The 22,390-nt window shown below is 36.2% G+C and overlaps 1 protein-coding gene across 1 annotated transcript; it reads left to right on the forward strand.

The window, feature by feature from the left end:
* The first annotated feature begins 613 nt into the window (after nucleotides 1–613).
* Nucleotides 614–21,128, forward strand: LOC137654186 (serine/Arginine-related protein 53-like). Its single transcript, XM_068387824.1, has 2 exons — nucleotides 614–745; nucleotides 20,661–21,128. Exons 1-2 carry the CDS (start codon nucleotides 614–616, stop codon nucleotides 21,126–21,128), a joined length of 600 nt encoding a protein of 199 aa, XP_068243925.1.
* The last annotated feature ends 1,262 nt before the right edge of the window (nucleotides 21,129–22,390 follow it).

Consider the following 22,390-nt stretch of genomic DNA (forward strand, 5'->3'; position numbering starts at 1 on the left):
GTACAACAAAGTCCAACAGTTATCAGTGATACCTTTGGATATGATTAGTCAACAGCTACATCACAGTACAACAAAGTCCAACAGTGATCAGTGATACCTTTGGATATAATTGGTCAACAGCTACATCTCAGTACAACATAGTCCAACAGTGATCAGTGATACCTTTGGATATAATTGATCAACAGCTACATCTCAGTACAACAAAGTCCAACAGTGATCAGTGATACCTTTGGATATAATTGATCAACAGCTACATCTCAGTACAACAAAGTCCAACAGTGATCAGTGATACCTTTGGAAATAATTGGTCAACAGCTACATCTCAGTACAACATAGTCCAACAGTGATCAGTGATACCTTTGGATATAATTGATCAACAGCTACATCTCAGTACAACAAAGTCCAACAGTGATCAGTGATACCTTTGGATATAATTGATCAACAGCTACATCTCAGTACAACAAAGTCCAACAGTAATCAGTGATAGCTTTGGATATAATCGGTCAACAGCTACATCTCAGTACAACGAAGTCCAACAGAGATCAGTGATACCTCTGGATATAATTGGTGAACAGCTATGTCTTAGTAAAACATTGCTCAAAGGCAATACCTCATGCACCTCCGTTGTTTAACGACGGCAGCTGAAAAGAATGAAAATCCTAATGGACAGCCGTGGTTTCCAAATAGTTGTGTGAGAGACTGGAGTGGAGCTCCAGCGGTTTTTGGAAATGGTTGCGGTGTTGGGGTAGGTCTCTGCAGACGCAGTTAATCCAGTTTTTTCAAGTCTTTTCTCCCAGACTTTGCTTCGTCTTTACTAGATATTTTCATGTTTATTATATTTGGTATTTATCTTTTAATCTTATGAACTAGCAATATCAACTCGAGGTTAGTTAATTTCATCTATGGACAGGCTAACTAACTTTTCTTAATTTTTGATTTATGAATTGAATAATTAAAAAAAATAATTAAAAAAAAACAAGAAATTAGTTGATAAACGAAAAGAAAATCATTTATGATTATCTTATGGACTTATATCAATTGTTTTAGGTTAATAATGTTACCTACAATAACTATATATAAATTCATTGTAGATATGGATTTCTGTTTTACTTATAATAGATTCTAGTTATACATTACCCGAAGAGCTCAGATCCACATGGGCTTGGACTGAATCTGAATTTTTGTAAATAAATTTATGTAATTCATGTTCTGTCCAATAAAATCTACTATTTATTATTATTATTACTAATGATTCGATGAACTATTCCTCGACTAAATAGCAACATGCAAAAATATCTCGTATAAAATACAGTTTGAGGTCGACTGATAATAAACACAACAGAAAAAAATATACAAATAAATTTTAAAGTGGAGGGATCGTTTAACGTCACATTAACACTAAAAAAGAGAATAACAGGTTTTTTTTTTATTTAAAACGGAAACCAGAGTAAAGCGATTCTCAAATCGGAAAAAACAAAAAATATTCGTCATTGTGGGTTAGAGTTCTCTTGCTTGAGGGTACACTCAAGCACACTATTCTGTCTTATTTATCTTCTTGTTTTGTTAAAGTTTTTATAGTTTATATGGGAAATATTTATTTTAATCTTGTTACTGTTCTTAAAATACTCTATTTTTCCTTATTTCCTTTCCTCACTGAGCTATTTTCCTTGTTGGAGCCACTGGGCACATAGCGTCCTGCTTTTCCAACTAGGGTTGTAGCTCAGCAAGAAATAATAATAATAATAAAAATAATAATAATAATAATAATAATAAAAGACTGGTTAACTGATCTTTTAATCAGATAACTAAAATATATCCTTCTACTTACTTACTTTAAGAGCTGCTTTTCAGGTCCTTTAAGAGCTGCTTTTCAGGTCCTGTACGGCCAAGGAACCCTAACTCTCTACAGGACCTCAACAGTCATTTTTTTATCATGTTCGTTCGAAAGCATTCAACATTTCCCATCTCGCATTGCTCGATTTACTGTTAAATCGTCACTGTCGAAGCACTCACGCAATAAGAAAGTCTTATGATTCATCTTGAAAGCATTATTATCTTCAGTTATCGGATGTCTCGTGGGAGCTTATTGTATAGTCGGGGCCGCATATTTAAAGGCTCTAGACAGTGGTTTCCAAACTGGGGGGAAATCTGAAGTTTCCAGGGGGGAAATAATTACACTACCTACTAACTAAAACAAGCGGGAAATGTCCTCATAGTATGTGCGGCAATTTGTTGTTAGCCATTCAATTGTGATATGATCACATCAGTTCTCACTGACAGGATATTCAAGGGGAGAAATGGAGTGTCATGCCCATTTCTAAGGCAGGCTCTCTATCCAATTTACTCTATAATTATATGTGTATCACTGTATTTGCACATTTGAAAAACAAATTAGTAAATAGTCTCAAGTGTGTTTTAACTACTCTTCCCTCATACACATGAAGAGGGAAATCTGGATGGTTGAACTGGGTGCAGGGGGAAATCTGGATGGTTGAACTGGGTGCTGGGGGAAAATCTGGATGGTTGACCTGGGTGCAGGGGGAAAATCTGGATGGTTGAACTGGGTGCAGGGGGGAAATCTGGATGGTTGAACTGGGTGCAGGGGGAAAATCTGGATGGTGGGTGCAGGGGGAAATCTGGATGGTTGATCTGGGTGCAGGGGGGGATCTGGATGGTTGAACTGGGTGCAGAGGAGAAATCTGGATGGTTAAACTGAGTGCAAGGGGGAAATGACAAAAAAAAGTTTGGGAATCACTGCTCTAGAGCCTACACTAGACATATATTTAGGTTCTGATAATTTGAAACCATCTGTAACTATTCTCGTGTCAACACGATTTGTTGGCTGCACAATATGTAGCAATTCTCTTAAGATATTTTGGACGGCTGGTTCTGATAACTTGGTGGGTTATTGTACATATTTTAAACTCAATTATCGCTTTACTAGACAGCCAGTGTAAATCAATTATCATTATTATTATTACTATTACTAGCCAAGCTACAACCCTAGTTGGAAAAGCAAGATACTATAAGCCCAAGGGCTCCAATAGGGAAAAATAGCCCAGTGAGGAAAGGAAATAAGGAAATAAATAAATGATGAGAATAAATTAACAATAAATCATTCTACAAACAGTTACAACGTCAAAACAGATATGTCCTATATAAACTATTAACAACGTCAAAAACAGATATGTCATATATAACCTATAAAAAGACTAGTATAGGAGTGATCCTTTCTCGAGGTAGAGCACCTTTTATCATGTTTGCTTCTGTTTATTATGTTATGTTTCAATCTCATTAACATTTCCTATTACCTCATTCATTACCTCACCCAAAGTGACAATATAACGAGGCCCTTCAAGAATACCGATTATTTATAAGGATTATCTATTTCATCCGTATTGCTATTCGTTGATATTATTATTATTATTATTTGCTAAGCTACACCCCTAGTTGGAAAAGCAAGATGCTATAAGCCCAGGGGCTCCAACAGGGAAAATAGCTTGGTGAGGAAAGGAAAAAAGGAAAAATAAAATATTTTAAGAAGAGCAACAATATTAAAATAAATATCACTTTATAAACTATAAAAACTTTAACAAAACAAGAGGAAGAGAAAAATATACAAGATAGAACAGTGTGCCCAAGTGTACCCTCAAGCATGAGAACTCTAACCCAAGACAGTGGAAGACCATGGTACAGAGGTTATGGCACTACCCAAGATTAGAGAAAAATCTAATCTTCTACCCTTACAAAGAGAAAAGTGGCCACTGAACAATTACAGTGCAGTAAGAAGAATTGTTTGGTAATCTCAGTGTTGTCAGGTGTATGAGGACAGAGGAGAATATGTAAAGACTATTCGGTGTGTGATGTATACAGTATATAAAAACAACAACAAATGCAGCCATTTCTTATCCACTGCATGACAGAGGCCTCAGACGGGTTGTTGTGACTGATGTGGTAACGTCCCTGACTGGTGATTGTCAGACTGGGGTTTGAGTCCCGCTCAAACCCTTTGGTTTCTTTGGTCGCTGCAACCTCACCATCCTTGTGAGCTAAGGAGGAGGGGGGGGGGAGTTTGGGGGAAGCCTATAGGACTGTCTCCTCCCAGCCCCTACTAGCTCCTCTGTTTATTGTTTTTTTTTTAATTTCTTAAGCTGTACTTTTGGTAAATTGTGGTAAATAGATAAAGTAGTTAATTCTGTTAATAACATAGTCTATCAAAAGTTTCTTTACAGAACATTCATCCAGGTACTTTTTTTTATAAAAGCAATGTTTCCGAAATGATAACCAGCAGTTTTTTTTTTTTTTTTTTTTTTTTTTTTTTTTTTTTTTTTTTTTTTTTTTTTTTTACTGCATTATCTATTTGGGCATTGAAAGACAAGTTACAGACAAGTTTTGCCTGAATGATGAGTTTTCTCTCCACCAAAGAAAATATCTATAGAGCTGTGTTCGAAGTCCTGACCATTCCAAATTTTATGTTTTGGAATTCTCTTATAGCTTGCGTTTTCCCCGACTCATTCTCTTCCGATCTGTCGTATCCTCCTTTGCAAATCCTAATCTGTCTTCGTGTTTTTTTCTAGACCCCTTTTTCCTTAGAAATGATTAGATGTTTTGATGTTATTGTTGTTTTAAGAATATTTAATTAATTGTTAATTGGTAATTATTTCCTTATTTCCTTTCCTCACTGGGTTATCTTTCCCTGTTGGAGCCCTTGGCATAACAGCATCTTGCTTTTCCAACTAGGGTTATAGCCCAGCTTGTAAAAATAATAATAATAATAATAATAATAATAATAATAATGATGATAATAAATAATAATAAAAATAATTATAATAAAAATGAAAATAAAAATAAAAATAATAATAATAATAATAATAATAATAATAATAATAATAATACAGTGTGGCTAAATAGACCTAAATGAATTACAGTAGCTATCCATTTGAGTTTGATTATAAGTTAATAAACAATAATAATAATAATAGATGACTAGTTTCCAAGACGCTCAGGCCATCTGGGATTTGAATCATCTCTCGAAGGAGGCAATAAATCACTCAAGGGGGTTTATGAAGTCCTAATTGAAAGAACGGAAGTCCTTAGAACATCCTCAGGCCAGCCCGCTGAAAGGTATCTGTTCACACACATACACGCACCTTACCTTCAAGTGGCTGGGTGGGGGGGGAGGGGGGGGGGGTGAAGAGCTGGGAGTGAAGGAGCGCCACTGATACGAAATGAAAACACTTAGAGTGCGCGGGTTTGACTTCCGGCCCCCTTTCAATACACACCTTCTCGAGGTAATTGACTTTTAATGAAAACAAGAGGGAGACGCAGACCGAAAACAAAGACTTGCTATGGATGGAACTTCCGGAGTTATTAAACCACTCCGTGGAGTGTTATGCGAAGTAAAGCAGCAACACAGAAAAAAATATGATAAAGGTAATATGGTCATTCGGTCATAACGAAAACTTTTTTTTTCCCACCGTGTCGTGTTTCAGTGCTTCCATGAATACATTTTTTTTTTAATTCAGGATGACATTGTATTACTGAAATTGTATCAACATACTTTACGCGTTCATACAAAGGAATAATAATAATAATAATAATAATAATAAATATTAAATAATAATAATAATAATCTCTCCCAAATAATAAAAAGCAAGTCTCTAACTATATATATATATATATATATATATATATATATATATATATATATATATATATATATATATATATATATATATATATATATATATATATATATATACACACACACACATACACATACATTGGCAACGGCCAACGAACGTGGAACGTTCGGTACATAGACCACCAATTTCTCCCAAGCTTACGTCCCCTGTTGGAGCCCTTGAGAGCTTATAGCACCCAGTTTTTCCAACTAGGGCTGCAGCTTAGAAAATACTAATTACAGTAACAATAACAATACATCACCAAACATGAACTCGGACGCGCAGATAGAGAGAAGAACATGGAATAAGGACTCTCGCCCGCATATAAATTCTTCGCCTACCGTGTAATCAGTTCGGAATCGTTAAATACGCTAATAGCCCTCGTTACAAGTGACAGGAACAAACCAGACAGCACCTTTGCGACGAGCCACCGGAGAGCATAGGTAGGTAGGAAAAGGGAAGGGAGAGGGAGGGGAATGGGGGAGGGGGAGGGGAAGGAGAATTGAGAGGGGAATGGGAGGGGGAGGAGAATGGGGAGGGGAGGGGTTGGGAGGGGGAGGGGGATGGGGATGGGGAGAGAGGATGGGAAGGGGAAGGGGGTAGGAGAGGAATGGGATGGAATGGGGAGAGGGGATGGGAGGGAAGGGGAAGGCGAGGGGAATGGGAGGGGGAAAGAGGATGGGAAGAGGGAGGGGTAGGAGAGGGGAGGGGTAGGAGAGGGGAGGGGTAGGAGAGGGGAAGGTGCGGGGGAGAGGGAAAGGGAGAGCAGGAGGGGAGAGCAGGAGGGGAGGGGGAGCACCTTTGCAACTAGCCACCGGAGAGCACAGGTCGGAAAAGGGAGGGAAGGGGAATGGGGAGGGGGGAAGGCGAAGAGGGAAGGGGAAATGGAGGGGAAGGGGGGATATGGGGGCGATGGTACCGAGAGCGAACCAATTTCTTCCTTGGGGAGTCTTTTAACCCTCCAATTAAGAAGCGGAAACTATGAATTAAAGTAAAGAGAGAGAGCCGTGGTATATGATATTTCGGCACCCAAGATCCGCAGAAGGGCGAGACGCTCCGGGAGGACCAACTTCCGGTGGATCGGCACGAGAGAGAGAGAGAGAGAGAGAGAGAGAGAGAGAGAGAGAGTTTACGCCGATATTATCTATTATATATAAATAATAAAAGAAAATTCAATTAAAAACAAAAACCGAAGAGAAATGAATTATATCACTAATGAAACGAAGAAGCTGGAAACATTCAGTCTAAAATGCGCTCTCTCTCTCTCTCTCTCTCTCTCTCTCTCTCTCTCTCTCTCTCTCTCTCTCTCTCTCTCTCTCTCTCTCTCTCTCTCTTTATATATAAAGGACTTCGCATTCAGTAATGTCTCATCGTTTTCTTCGCCAAGGGAAAATATACTTTAAAAAGATTCATAAAGAAAATAAATTGCTCCATATCCCGGAAGTTTGACTCTTCCAAGTCTCACCCAACAACCAGTACCTTCACCGATGAACGTGACAGACAACTTAAGTAGTCACGTACGAAAGTCCGGCCTCTGGCATTGTCGGACTGTTTCCAGCTAAACAAAAAACGCTGGATTGTTTGGGTCACTGGAACACCAAAAGATAGACTTTTGGAAGTGACTTCCTATCAACGAGAAGTTGGCTTGGGTGGAAATCTTTGAAGAGAAGGGGAAACAGCGGTGGTCTAAAGACGAGGGTATTAAATATAATGATCAGCAAGTAGGTTGGCCAGGGCACAACCCACCCGTTGAGGTACTATCGCTAGAGAGTTATTGGGTCTTTTGACTGGCCAGGCAGTACTACATTGGATCCTTCTTTCTGGTACAGTTCATTTTCCCTTTGCCTACAGTGCACCGAATAGTCTGACCTATTCTTTACATATTCTCCTCTGTCCTCATACACCTGACAACACTGAGATAACCAAACTATTTTTCTTCCCCCAAGGGGTAAACTACTGAAATGCAATTGTTCAGTGGCCACTTTCCTCTTGGTAAGGGTAGAAGATACTCTTTAGCTATGGCAAGCAGTTCTTCTAGGAGAAGGACACTCCAAAATCAAACCATTGTTCTCTAGTCTTGGACAGTGCCATAGCCTCTATACCATGGTCTTTCACTGTCTTGGGGTAGAGTTCTCTTGCTTGAAGGTACACTTGGGTACACTATTCTACCTTATTTCTCTTCCTCTTGTTTTTTTTTTAATTTATATAGTTTATATACAAATATTTATTTGAATGTTACTGTTCTTGAAGTATTCTATTTTAGTTTTTAATTACTTCTCTTGTAGTTTCCTTATTTCTTTCCTCACTGGGCTATTCTTCTGTTGGAGCCCTTGGGGTTATAGCATCCTGCTTTTCCAACTAGGGTTGTAGCTTAGCAATAATAATAATAATAATAATAATAATAATAATAATAATAATAATAATAATAATAGAACTGAAGCAAGAAGTGAATTCGTGAGCATTGTGGTATCAATAAATAGTAAATAAACCGGCACTGAGTCGGCTGTTAAATCGCACGGACTTTAAGCATCATTTACAACCAGTGCAAATTGAAGCATCGTGATTGGCCGCCCCCTTATAACAGCTGATTATTATTATTATTATTATTATTATTATTATTATTAAATGCCAAGCTACAAACCTAGTCGGAAAAGCAGGATGCTATAAGCCCAGGGGCTTATTATTATTATTATTATTATTATTATTATTATTATTATTATTATTAAATGCCAAGGTACAACCCTAGTTGGAAAAGCAGGATGCTATAAGCCCAGGGGCTCCAACAGGGAAAATAGCCCAGTGAGGAAAGGAAATAATGAAAAATAAATTATTTTAAGAATAGTAGCATTAAAATAAATATTTCCTATATAAACTATAAGAACTTTAACAACACAAGAGGAAGAGAAACTAGATAGAACAGTGTGCCCGAATGTACCCTCAAGCAAGAGAACTCTAATCCAAGACAGTGCAAGACCATGGTACAGAGGCTACGTCACTATTTAAGACTAGAGAACAATGGTTTGATTTTGGAGTGTCCTTCTCCCAGAAGAGCTGCTTACCATAGCTGAAGAGTCTCTTCTAGCCTTACCAAGAGGAAAGTGGCACTGAACAATTACAGTGCAGTAGTTAACCCCTTGGGTGAAGATGAATTGTTTGGCAATCTCAGTGTTGTCAGGTGTATGCGGACAGAGGAGAATCTGTAAAGAATAGGCCAGACTATTCGGTGTCTGTGTAGGCAAAGGGAAAGAACCGTAACCAGAGAGAAGGGTCCTATGTAATACTGTCTTGCCAGTCAAAGGACCCCATAACTCTCTAGCGGTAGTATCATGTAAACAAATAAAGCAGATTATAATTAATTATGATACTTTTAATAATAGCCCACGCAACTGGCTGCCGTAACAGGCATTGCAGCGAGAATTAAAATTTTGCATTCGAAAAGTATTAATAAACCGTTAAATATCAAAGTAGTTCTCTAACAATGAAATAACTAAATCTTACAAAGAAATTTCCCCATACCGGAAAAGAAATGGCAAATTGGATGACGTAAGAATGATTGATGGTGGAAGAACAGTGTGGACTTAGAGAGAGGTGAAATACTGTGAAATATTTCATTTTTCCTTGTTTCCTTTCCTCACTGGGCTATTTTCCCTGTTGGGGCCCCTGGGCTTATAGTATCCTGCTTTTCCAACTAGGGTTGAAGCTTAGCATTTAATAATAATAATAATAATAATAATCTTTATTTCAGCAAAAGCCATATACAGAGTTACAATAAGGGTACAGTGATCTTACACTTTAGACATCGGTAAAAAAAAAGATGAGATATGCAATAATATCAGTGATATATTATAAACATCAATTAGCAGGATGACACAGAGGAGCCCTGGCCAAGCAAAGACCATTTGAGGGGTGGCCAATCGACAATTACTTGTGGGCAGAGCTCGTTAGGCTGTGGCCAGTCGCAACCCCTTAAGGTGCTTAATGGTGAAATGAAAAATTGAATCGATAGGATGAGCCTTTGATATACATGAAACAGGAGATTTGGTGCAGGATAGAGGATTTTTATTATGTAGGTGAATTCAGTCTTGTGAGAGATCTGATGTTAAAGATGTTTTCTGCACAAGATAACGGTTCATGCACGATTCAGCAGGTTACATATAAATGTGGAAATGGCAGTTGTCTAGACATATCACAATCTGTATAAGAATATGAATATATGCTTTCAGAAGACCTACTTCTGAAATAAATCTAAAGAATACCGCTAGCATGGTACAACGCATCCTGCCCAAGAATCTTGGCAGGGATGAACCTTCCATGAGTAAAGATACTAAGAAGACTTTAGACGACATTTTTTTTTTCATTTAGCAATTTTTTTTTTTCATTTTGTACTAGCGGAAGAGATATTGGGGGGTATTCATAAAGAAAAGGATATGCTTATACTTGCAAAATATGAAGGAAATCCTTCTACTTGTATTCATAAACATTTCAAGCAAAAGCTTCTACTTTTAGAGCAAAAGCATATCTTTATAATCACATAAAAGTAAATGGTTATACATAAAGACCCTTTACTTCATATGCTTTGAAAAAACTGAGTCTGGTCAGTAGCAGACTGCAGTTCGAAGAGAAAGGTTGTTCTGTCCGATTCTCAGCACGATGGCAGATTTTGTGGATGTGAGGCACCTTAAACAATACATGCCCCGTTTACCCACACTTGATCGTGATTTCAAGATGTTATTCCGTTTCAAAGAACAAAATGTACAGTGGCTTGCGGACAGATATCTTGTCCACACCTGGAATCTCGATGAAATATCAAGGTTAAGCCATAACTTAGTGATATGCATTTTACATTTGCTTTTTCATGTATAAACAGTTGGGAGAATACAAAGGCTGCTGTATTTAGGGATGGATGTATGTATGTACAAACAGTATGTATGTATGTATATGTATGTATATATACAGTATATATATATATATATATATATATATATATATATATATATATATATATATATATATATGTGTGTGTGTGTGTGTGTGTGTACAGTATATGCGAATATACTGTATTCATATATATAAATATAGTTTATATATGTATATATATATTATATATATGTACATGTATATATATACATATATATATATATATATATATATATATATATTATATATATATATGTATATGTATGTATATATATATATGTATATATACATCATATAAATATACATATATACACAGAATATTCATACACTGCAAAAGCTTATATACATGCATGTATATACACATATAAACTATATATGTGTATATGTATATATATACATATATATATATATATATATATATATATATATATATATATATATATATATATATATATATATATATATATATATATATATATATCGATACGTACCAGAAATAGATTGTTCTAAATCCCAAACCTGAAATAATTTAGCTGAAATCAACTATTTCAATTCGGTTTGCTTTAAACCTCAATTATCCTTCACCCTTCGTCCGGGTGTCTTAAAGTTTCCTTCAAAGTGCAAAGTTGAGCGTTTAGCGTCTTCATAACTTTTCAACTCAAATCCATAAATCAAATCACGTAGTTTATTATTATTATTATTATTATTATTATTATTATTATTATTATTATTATTATTATTATTATTATTATTATTATTGTTGTTGTTATAAAACAAGAATGGAATTTTTCGCGAGTCCTAAAAGAATTCGGAAGAAAATCTTCTCGGATTTCCAAATGGCTTCAGAAGAAATAGCCATAGACTTAGCATGGAATTCTGAATGCCTCCAGAACGGTATCGGAAGAAAACTTCCCGGATTTCCAAATGCCTTCAGAAATAATAACCATAGACTTAGCATGGAATTCTGAATACCTCCAGAACGGAATCTCAGAACGGTTTCGGAAGAAAACTTTCCCGAATTTCCAAAAGTCTTCAAAGGACATAGCCGTATACTTTACATGGATTTCTGAATGACTCCAGAACTGAACAACTCCCCGACCTTCAAATGACTTCTGAAGACCTGATCTTCATTTTTTCAAACGTAGCCTGCAACACCTCACATGATCTGTATGTAGCTGGCTAAATCTAACCTAGGAATTGCGCGTCAATAGAAGTAAGAGGAAATGAGTTAATGACTGGGAGAAGGATTTCACTTAACTCACAGAGATCGCGTTCTGGCGGAATAGGAAGGTGCCGGTAAGAATTATGTGTTACGTCTTCGGAACACCATCAACTACAGATGGTTTTGGTTGCTGCCGAAGTTGCCGATCGTTCGTTTTATATCGTCCGACCTATAGAAAGACACGAGATCTTCCGTTGGCAGCTGAGCTTTGAAGATCATAATGTATGCGCCTTGAAGGATCCTTTGCTTGGGCTTTTGCGACGATGTCTTATTAAAGGAGACTCTTGGAAAAAGTACGAGGCTTTGTATCGGTGCAAAAACGGATTGCGGGGAATGAGGATGGAGGCAGAATGGTTCAACTGAACGGTGAGTGATGTGTAGTTCTTCAACAGGATTGTCTCAAAATTCGCCATTGAAGTAAGGACATATCCAAACGACATTGGTAAATATATCATGTTGCTCATCATTTACTTTGGCATGATAGTGTATGCGGAGAAATCGATAGTATTCATCTCTTTACTCATTTCCCAGATAGGTAAAAAATAAATGCCTTCGATTTCCCTGAGGAATCTGACGAAGTGAGGACTCGCAGCACTGAAATCTCTTTTGAAATCTAGAAGGACACTGACGAACTAAGGAAAAGAGACAATGAAATCTCGAAAGAAACAGATAATCTAATGAAAGAAGATCTTGAAAACTAGAAGACAAGAGAGAACAGCGAAGAGGAGCCTCTAATGCCAGAGGTAAGACACCTAAAATTAGAGAGCCTCTAATGCTAGAAGTAAGGCACCTCAAAATATAGATCGAAGACCCTCTAATGCTAAAAGTATGGAACCTAGAAATATATGTCAAAGAACTTCGAATGCTAGAAGTGTGGGAGCTAAAGAGAGAGGTCAAAGAACTTCTAATGTTAAAGGTGTGGGAGCTATAAAGGGAGGTCAAAGAACTTCTAATGCTTGAGGTGAGGGAGCTGAAAAGAGGTCAAAGAACTTTTAATGCTAGAGGTGTGGGAGCTAAAAAGATGTCAAAGAACTTCTAATGCTAGAGGTGTGGAAGCTAAAAAGAAGTCAAAGAACTTCTAATGCTAGAGGCGTGGGAGCTAAAAAGAGGTCAAAGAACTTCTAATGCTAGAGGTGTGGGAGCTAAAAAGAGGTCAAAGAACTTCTAATGCTAGAGGTGTGGGAGCTAAAAAGAGGTCAAAGAACTTCTAATGCAAGGGGTGGGGGAGCTAAAAAGAGGCCAAAGAACTTCTAATGCAAGGGGTGGGGGAGCTAAAAAGAGGTCAAAGAACTTCTAATGCAAGGGGTGGGGGAGCTAAAAAGAGGTCAAAGAACTTCTAATGCAAGGGGTGGGGGAGCTAAAAAGAGGTCAAAGAACTTCTAATGCAAGGGGTGGGGAAGCTAAAAAGAGGTCAAAGAACTTCTAATGCAAGGGGTGTGTGGGAGCTAAAAAGAGGTCAAAGAAAGAACTTCTAATGCAAGGGGTGGGGGATAGATGTTGCCAGCGAGGCTTTGGGGAAGGCACGGCGGCGTCTGTGTTCTTTCTGATGCGTAAACTTAATTAAATACAAGTAAAAACAGGGCATTAAATACGTATTATAAATGCTAAATTCTTTCTTATTATGACAGCACAAATGAAATCTGACAAGTTCCAACATGTAACTAAGCGCTCCCGAAACACGAGTCAACCTTTTACTCCTGCTTGGAGGATATCCTCGCAAGTGAAAGGTAATCATTATGAATATGGAAAGAAGATTTGCTTATACTTCTACCTTTTGCTTCAGAGAATTACCTTGTACTTCTACCTTATGCTTACAAGGATATCTTTCATTTTTATGGATACCTCCAATGTCTCTATCAAAGATGATTATCGCTCGAAAAACAAAACGGTTATCTAGTAAGTAGGACTGAAGTACTTATAGTAGTGATTGCAAAAGGTAGTAGGTTGGCCAAGGCACCAGTCACCAGTTGAGATACTACCACTAGAGTTATTGGGGCCTTTGACTGGCCAGTCAGTCCAACATTAGATCCTTCTCTCTGGTCACGGCTCGTTGCATCTTTGCTGACACATACACATAATAGTCTGACTTATTCTTTACACGTTCTCCTCTTTTCTCATACACTAGACAACACTGAAATTACCCAACGATTCCTCTTCTCTCAAGAGGTTAACTATTTGCATTGCAATTGTTCAGTGACTACGTTCCTCTTAGTATGGGTAGAAGAGACTCTTCAGCTATGGTATGTTCTCTAGTCTTGGGTAGTGCCATAGCCTCTGTACCATGGTCTTCCAATGTCTTGGATTTAGATATCTCTTGCTTGAGGGTACAAATCGGCCACACTATTCTATCTTGTTTCTCTTCCTCTTTTCAAGTTTTTAGTTTACATATGAAAGATTTAATTCAATGTTATTATTCTTCTTAAACTTCTCTTGTAGTTTTTAATTTTTTCCTTTCCTCACTGAGCTATTTTCCCGGTTGGGGTCCTTGGCTTATAGCATCCTGCTTTTTCAACTAGGGCTGTAGCTTAGCAAGTAATAATAATAATAATAATAATAATAATAATAATAATAATAATAATAATAATACTGTCTCTATCACAGCTAAGCAAAACAAACACTGTAATCTAGTAATTAAGACCGAAATACTTTTAGTAGTGATAACATAAGCAGTTGTAGAAGCAGCAGAAAATATAGAAGCGGTAACATTAATAAACACGGCTACTAAACAAGGAAAAACTTGGTCTCCGTACCGGCTATTAACAATGGCCAAATAGCAGTGGATAAGTTTACGTAGTTAATAAACATCTTTCACAGCTGCTATTTAATTGTTGGTATATTCGTTTGTTTATTCATAACCACAATGCGAGGATATATTTATCTAACAACTGAATCATAACAAATCTTGCAAGAGTCTCAAGCCACGAGATTGCTTTTCAAATCATTCGTCTTTAAGGGGAGAGAGAGAGAGAGAGAGAGAGAGAGAGAGAGAGAGAGAGAGAGAGAGAGAGAGAGAGAGAGAGAGAGAGAGAGAGAGAGCTGATTTGATAATAATGGATAGGGAAGTGATGAAGAAAAGCAATAAAACATGAAAAAGTATCAGTAAAACACATGTGAGAGAGAGAGAGAGAGAGAGAGAGAGAGAGAGAGAGAGAGAGAGAGAGAGAGCTGATTTGATAATAATGGAGTGGGATGTGATGAATGAAATTAATAAAACATGAAAACCAAGTTTAAACTCATGGAGGAGTAACAAAGAGTATCAGTAAAAACACATGTATGAGAGAGAGAGAGAGAGAGAGAGAGAAGAGAGAGAGAGAGAGAGAGAGAGAGAGAGAGAGAGAGAGAGAGAGAGAGAGAGAGAGAGCTGATTTGATAATAATGGAGTGGGATGTGATGAATAAAATTAATAAAACATGAAAACCAAGTTTAAACTCATGGAGGAGTAACAAAGAGTATCAGTAAAAACACATGTATGGAGAGAGAGAGAGAGAGAGAGAGAGGAGAGAGAGAGAGAGAGAGAGAGAGAGAGAGAGAGAGAGAAGTAGGTGACGCTTTGTCCAGAAATTAGCAACATCCCCCCCCCCCCAACGGTCACTAATGATTCTTACTAGTTCCCCTCTCCTTCCAGCGTCGACTTTTTTTCCGTACTAATTTGTTATACTGTTCAAAGGGTCTCTCTCTCTCTCTCTCTCTCTCTCTCTCTCTCTCTCTCTCTCTCTCTCTCAAACTTGATTAATAAAAAGGAAAGAATTATTCCGTGCTAATATCTTGTACTTCTCTCTCTCTCTCTCTCTCTCTCTCTCTCTCTCTCTCTCTCTCTCTCTCTCTCTCTCTCTCTCTCTCAAACTTGATTAATAAAAAGGAAAGAATTATTCCGTGCTAATATCTTGTACTTCTCCTCTCTCTCTCTCTCTCTCTCTCTCTCTCTCTCTCTTCTCTCTCTCTCTCTCTCTCTCTCTCTCTCTCTCTCAAACTTTATTAATAAAACGACAGAATTATTCCGTGCTAATATCTTGTACTGTTCAAAGGCTCTCTCTCTCTCTCTCTCTCTCTCGCTCTCTCTCTCTCTCTCTCTCTCTCTCTCTCTCTCTCTCTCCCTAGAACTTGGTTAAATAAAACGTAAGAGAGGTACGTTGCGTGTAACTGTTTTGCGCCCTTTCTCATGTTTAGCTTCTTGTTTTAGTTTGTGAACAACGAATCATTTTGACCGGCGCGTTGAAGAGCTTGCCTCTTGGCTAGTAAAGTGGTAACGTTTTTGCCTAGCATTCGCATGGCAGCAGATCGATCCCCACCCGGGACCCATGAGTTTAAGCTGTTCACTGCTGTGATAGAGCACCACAGTGGGGCGTTGGGCTTGCCCCGGCTGACATTCTGATGAGCATCTATTCTGATGGAACTGAAACCAGACACCTTTTCTTTTCAATTATAGTCGATGGACTGATAAAGTTTGTTTATTTGAAATGTAATAAAAATAAATGCCAAATCTAGATTTAATTTTCAACTTTGATCTTTATTATTAAATTTTTTTTTCATCATCTATTCACGCTTTTCGAAGAATAACAACAATAATAATTTTTATAGTGTTTATCAAACCATCATTAAACAACAACAACAACAACAATTCTAATAATAACTTAATAATACTAATAATAGTAATAATAATAAAATGATAATAATAATAATAATAATAATAATAATAATAATAATAAATGTTTATCATATTCTTCAAACCTTCTATAAATTCTTAACTCGAACTAAACTTTCTTCTGGTCCTCTTCGGGTCTGGCTAAAAAATAACATTAAACTTCCGTTTCAATTGGCCTTTCAAGTATATATATATATATATATATATATATATATATATATATATATATATATATATATATATATATATATATATATATAGTATAAATATATATATAATATATATATATATATATATATATATATATATATATATATATATATATATATATATATATATACATACAGTCAATTACTTTCTACCTAAGGTTATCCGTTATAATTCTATACAATATTATGGACGCAAAGCCTCTGAAAACCGTTGTAAATAGGCCTACTGTAACTCAACCTAGGCCTACTGTATCTCAACCTTAAAGCGAAAAAGAAGGTACAAGTACACTAGTAGTAGTAGTAGTACTTATAAGGGAGGGGCAGACGGGATGTCTAAACCGCAACACTGCTGTTACTATAGAATTATGTTGATGTAACAGTGTCGTTCTTGTAACGATCATCCTCTTTTGTATGGGAATGTGTAGTCATGTAGGGGGAAGAGGAGGGGGAAGAAGAGGAATGGGAGGGGCGGGGAAGGGGATGAGAGCAGGGGGATACGAGTTCAGCCTTAAATGTGGGAAAGGTGGGGGAGGGGGGAGGTTAACTACAATCATGGAGGCGAGAGTTTGGTTCATTATTTTCATTGACCACACTAAAACAGTTTTTTATTTGTTCCAAATTCATAATTATATCTATAATTAAGTAGATGAGACTATCTATGGTAAGAAGCTCTTCTAGGAGAAGGAAACTCCAAAATCAAACCATTGTTCTCTAATCTTGGGTAGTGCCATAGCCTCTGTACCATGGTCTTCCCCTGTCTTGGGTTAGAGTTCTCTTGCTCGAGGGTACACTCGGGCACACTGTTCTATCTTATATCTTATATCTCTTCCTCTTGTTTTGTTAAGTTTTTATAGTTTATAAACTGATATTTATTGTAATGTTGTTGCTCTTCCTAAAATATTTTATTTTTCCTTGTTTCCTTTCCTCACTGAACTATTTTTCCTGTTGGATCCCCTGGGCTTATAGCATCCTGCTTTTCCAACTAGGGTTGTAGCTTAGCAAGTAATAATAATAATAATAATAATAATAACAGAGATTTTCAAGAGCTATGACGCAACAGGAAATAGGACGGCGTTATGTAATAAAGGGTCAAAGTCCCATTTTCAAATTTTGCGTCATTCCCCAAAATGTAATAAGGCAGTTACAAAATAGTTTTTTTTTTCAGTTGGCTGAAACAGTTTTTTTATCTCACAATTTATATATATACATCATAGTATATTTATATAAATATTCTTTTTTATATTTCACTGTATTTACAATTGAGATTTTCACTAATTATCTAATTATGTTTTTAAATAAAAGAAAAATATATAAAATATATCCTATTTTATTTATTGGCTGTTCAATTGGCCGTCCTCAGCAAAAAATCTTAAAGATTACAACAATAATCTTATCCTCTGAAACAATTTTTTCTTGACCCAAGGGGTTAACTATTGCACTGTAATTGTTCAGTGGCCACTTTCCTCTTAGTAAGAGTAGGAGAGACTCGATAGCTATGGTAAGCAGCTCTTCCAGGAGGACACTCTAAAATCAAACCATTGTTCTCTAGTCTTAGGTAGTGCCCTAGCCTCTGTACCATGGTCTTCCATTATCTTGGGTTAGAGTTATCTTGCTTGAGGGTACGCTCTTGCACACTATTCTATCTTTAGTTCTCTTCCACTTATTTTGTTAAAGTTTTTATAGTGTATATAGAAATATTAATTTTCATGTTACTGTTCTTAAAATATTTTATTTTTTCTCGTTTCCTTTCCACACCGGGCTATTTTCCCTGTTGGAGCCCACGGGCTTATAGCATCCTGCTTTTCCAACTAGGGTTATAGCTTGGCAAGTAATAATAATAATAATAATAATAATGTAACTGTACTGAAGATCAGTTCACTATTCACTGGATTGGGATTAATGCATTTTGGACTAAATGGCACAGCGACAGGGACTGGGAGGCCATTCAGCACCTACATGAAAATGGAGGAGTTTGGAACAGAAGTATAGAAGGTAAACTAGAGTAGAGGGGCACTCAGCAGAGTGCAGACCTCCGCCGCGGCAGCTTATTTCTCGCCCTTTTTGATCGACTTTTGAACTTAACTTGTATTAATTGGCGTGGATTTTCATGCACTCAAATATGAATCAATTTTAAAGTTTCTGTGACTACGATGTCCAAACTTATGGCTGATTACGTGAATTGGGCATTTTGCTTGACCTTTGACGTTGACCTTCAAAAATTTAATCATTTCCAGCTTTATACATGGCAGTTGATCCCCGCAAGTTTCATTACTTTGTGATTAAAATCGTGGCCAGGAAGCTCCTAACAAACACACACACACAAACAGGTGGTAAACATAACCTCCTTGCAACTTCGTTGGCGGAGGCCCTACTTAAGCCTTAGAACATAAGCTAATTATAACTCAAAGAACAATCGAAAGAATAGTGATGGGAATGACGCTAGGAGACAGAAAAAGAACACGGATACGAGCACAAACTAAAGTAGAGGATATTCTAACAACATGTACAAAAAAAAAGAGAAATGGACATGGGCAGGACATGTAAGGAGAATCACAGACAATAGATGGACATTAACAATAACAGAATGGTTCCCGTGAGATTTCAAAAGAAGCAGGGGAAGGATGAGGAGACGATGGATTGAGGCACTAAGAAAATTTGTGGTATAAACTGGTAAAGAAAGACCATAAACAGAAATAGTGGAAAGGCATGTCTGAGGCCTTTGTTCTGCAACGGCTGATGATTAATATATATATATATATATATATATATATATATATATATATATATATATATTATATATATATATATATATAAATACCTGTGTATATATACATATATTTACATTATATATATATATATATATATATATATATATACATATATTTACATATATATATATATATACATACACATATATTTACATTTTATATATATATATATATATATATATATAATATATATATATATATATATATATATATATATATAAAATGGCAGGTAAACGTTCGATTTTATAGTCGATGCGGGACGCATAACAAATATATATATATATATATTATATATATATATATATATATATATATATATATATATATATATATATATATATATATATATATATATATATATATATATATATATATATATATATATATATATATATATATATATATATATAAAATGGCAGGTAAACGTTCGATTTTATAGTCGATGCGGGACGCATAACAAATCAAATAATAATAATAATAATAATAATAATAATAATAATAATAATAAATAATAAAATTAATAATAATAATAATAATAATAATAATAATAATAATAATAATAATAATAACAATATGGTGTCCTTTAGGGTTGTGGTGGCCTGTTGGTAACGTCTCAGCCTGGTGAATGCCAGAAGGGGGTTCGAGTCCCGCTCAGAACCGTTTGTTCCTTTAGTGTCTGCAACATTACCATCCTTATGCGACAAGGATGGAGGGGTTTGGGGGAGCCTATAGGTCTATTTTCTGAGTCATCAGCAGCCATTTCCTGGTCGTCACTGGTCCTAGCTTGGGCGCTGATAGTATGATAAATGGTCAGTCTCTAGGACACTGTCCTGCTTGCTAGCGCAATGTCACAGTCCCTTGCCTCTGCCATTCATGAGACGCCTTTAAAACCTTTAAACGACGATTATATCACCAACTTTATCAGGAGAAAAACATGATAAAGAAAAAAAGCTGAAACGATCAATGCTGACAGATTTCTTAGAATAATCGTACAATTTTAAGCCCGTTCCTTTAAGGCCCGGCCAACAAAGCAGTTTTCGGTCAAACTAATGATATAAACAAGACAATTTACAACACCCAGCAGTCAAAGGAAATATTTAAAAGAAGAAATGTTGACAGATTAAAAGTCGCTTTTTTTCCTGGTTCGGAAAACTAAACAGCCAGAGAAGACCAGAAGTGTCATGGCACAAAAATGCAGACGACCACCATCGTCGATAGATAGGTTTCCGAGAAGAAGAAGAAGAAGAAGAAGCAGACCAAGAAGAAAAGAAGAAGAAGAAGAAACAGAAGCAAAAGCAGAATAAGCAGCAGAAGAAGCAGCAAAAACAGAATAAGCAGCAGAAAAGCAGCAGAAGCACAAGAATAAGCAGTAGAAGAAGCAAAAGCAGAATAAGCAGCAGAAAAAGCAGCAGAAGCACAAGATTAAGCAGTAGAAGAAGCAAAAGCAGAATAAGCAGCAGAAAAAGCAGCAAAAGCACAAGAATAAGCAGTAGAAGAAGCAAAAGCAGAATAAGCAGCAGAAGCACAAGAAGAATAAGCAGTAGAAGCAAAAGCAGAATAAGCAGCAGAAAAAGCAGCAGAAGCACAAGAAGAATAAGCAGTAGAAGAAGCAAAAGCAGAATAAGCAGCAGAAAAAGTAGCAGAAGACAAGAAGAATATGCAGTAGAAGAAGCAAAAGCAGAATAAGCAGCAGAAAAAGCAGCAGAAGCACAAGATTAAGCAGTAGAAGAAGCAAAAGCAGAATAAGCAGCAGAAAAAGCAGCAAAAGCACAAGAATAAGCAGTAGAAGAAGCAAAAGCAGAATAAGCAGCAGAAAAAGCAGCAGAAGCACAAGAAGAATAAGCAGTAGAAGCAAAAGCAGAATAAGCAGCAGAAAAAGCAGCAGAAGCACAAGAAGAATAAGCAGTAGAAGAAGCAAAAGCAGAATAAGCAGCAGAAAAAGCAGCAGAAGCACAAGAAGAATATGCAGTAGAAGAAGCAAAAGCAGATTAAGCAAAAAAAAAAAGAAACAAAAGCAGAATAAGCAGCAGAAGAAGCAGAAACCGAATAAGCAGCAGAAAAGCAGAAGAAGAAGAAGAAGAAGAAGAAGAAGAAGAAGAAACAGGTGAAGAAGAAGAAGAAGAAGAAACAGGTGAAGAAGAAGAAGAAGAAGAAGAAGAAGAAACAGGTGAAGAAGAAGAAGAAGAAGAAGAAGATTATTAAGAAGAATAAGGAGAAAAAATAAGAAGAAGAAGCAGAAGAAGAAGAAAAAGAAGAAGAAGAAGAAGGTAAGAAGAAGAAGAAGAAGAAGAAGATGGAGCAGAGAAGGCAACGGTCTCTTTCAATAGCAACCCACCTCCAAACATCAAAGGTGGGAGAACCAGTGAGTAAGCCCTCAAAATTTAATTTCAAAGAAAACAAACCACTTGGGCGCTTTACTGTCAGATCTGTCAGTCGTGGGGGCACGTGTGATGCTGCGCTGAAAGTAGAGAGAGAGAGAGAGAGAGAGAGAGAGAGAAGAGAGAGAGAGAGAGAGAGAGAGAGAGAGTTGGGTCACTTCCCCAATCAGTTTCATGGGGGCTTTAATAGAGGTTACCGTGTTGATTATTATTCAGCAAAGGTTATTTTTATTCGCAAACTGAGTTAATTATAATACTAATAATAATAATAATAATAATAATAATAATAATAATAATAATAATAATAATAATAATAATAATAATAATAATAATGAATGACATATGAACCAATGATTATTTATATTTACAAACTGACTTAACAATTATGATAATGATAATAATAATAATAATAATAATAATAATAATAATAATAATAATAATATAATATAATAATAATAATAATAATAATAATAATAATAATAATAATAATAATAATAACCTATTCAGCAAGGATAATTTTTATTCGCAAACTGACTTAATAATAATATCAATAATAATAACAATAATAAT

Source organism: Palaemon carinicauda, chromosome 15 (assembly GCF_036898095.1).
Source record: "Palaemon carinicauda isolate YSFRI2023 chromosome 15, ASM3689809v2, whole genome shotgun sequence".
Lineage (NCBI taxonomy): Eukaryota > Metazoa > Arthropoda > Malacostraca > Decapoda > Palaemonidae > Palaemon > Palaemon carinicauda.

Coding starts and splice junctions, on each gene's coding strand:
- LOC137654186 (XM_068387824.1), top strand. CDS start 614: ATGCACCTCCGTTGTTTAACGACGGCAGCTGAAAAGAATGAAAATCCT. Junction 746..20,660: donor GAAATGGTTGCGGTGTTGGG/GTAGGTCTCTGC, acceptor CATCGTCGATAG/ATAGGTTTCCGAGAAGAAGA.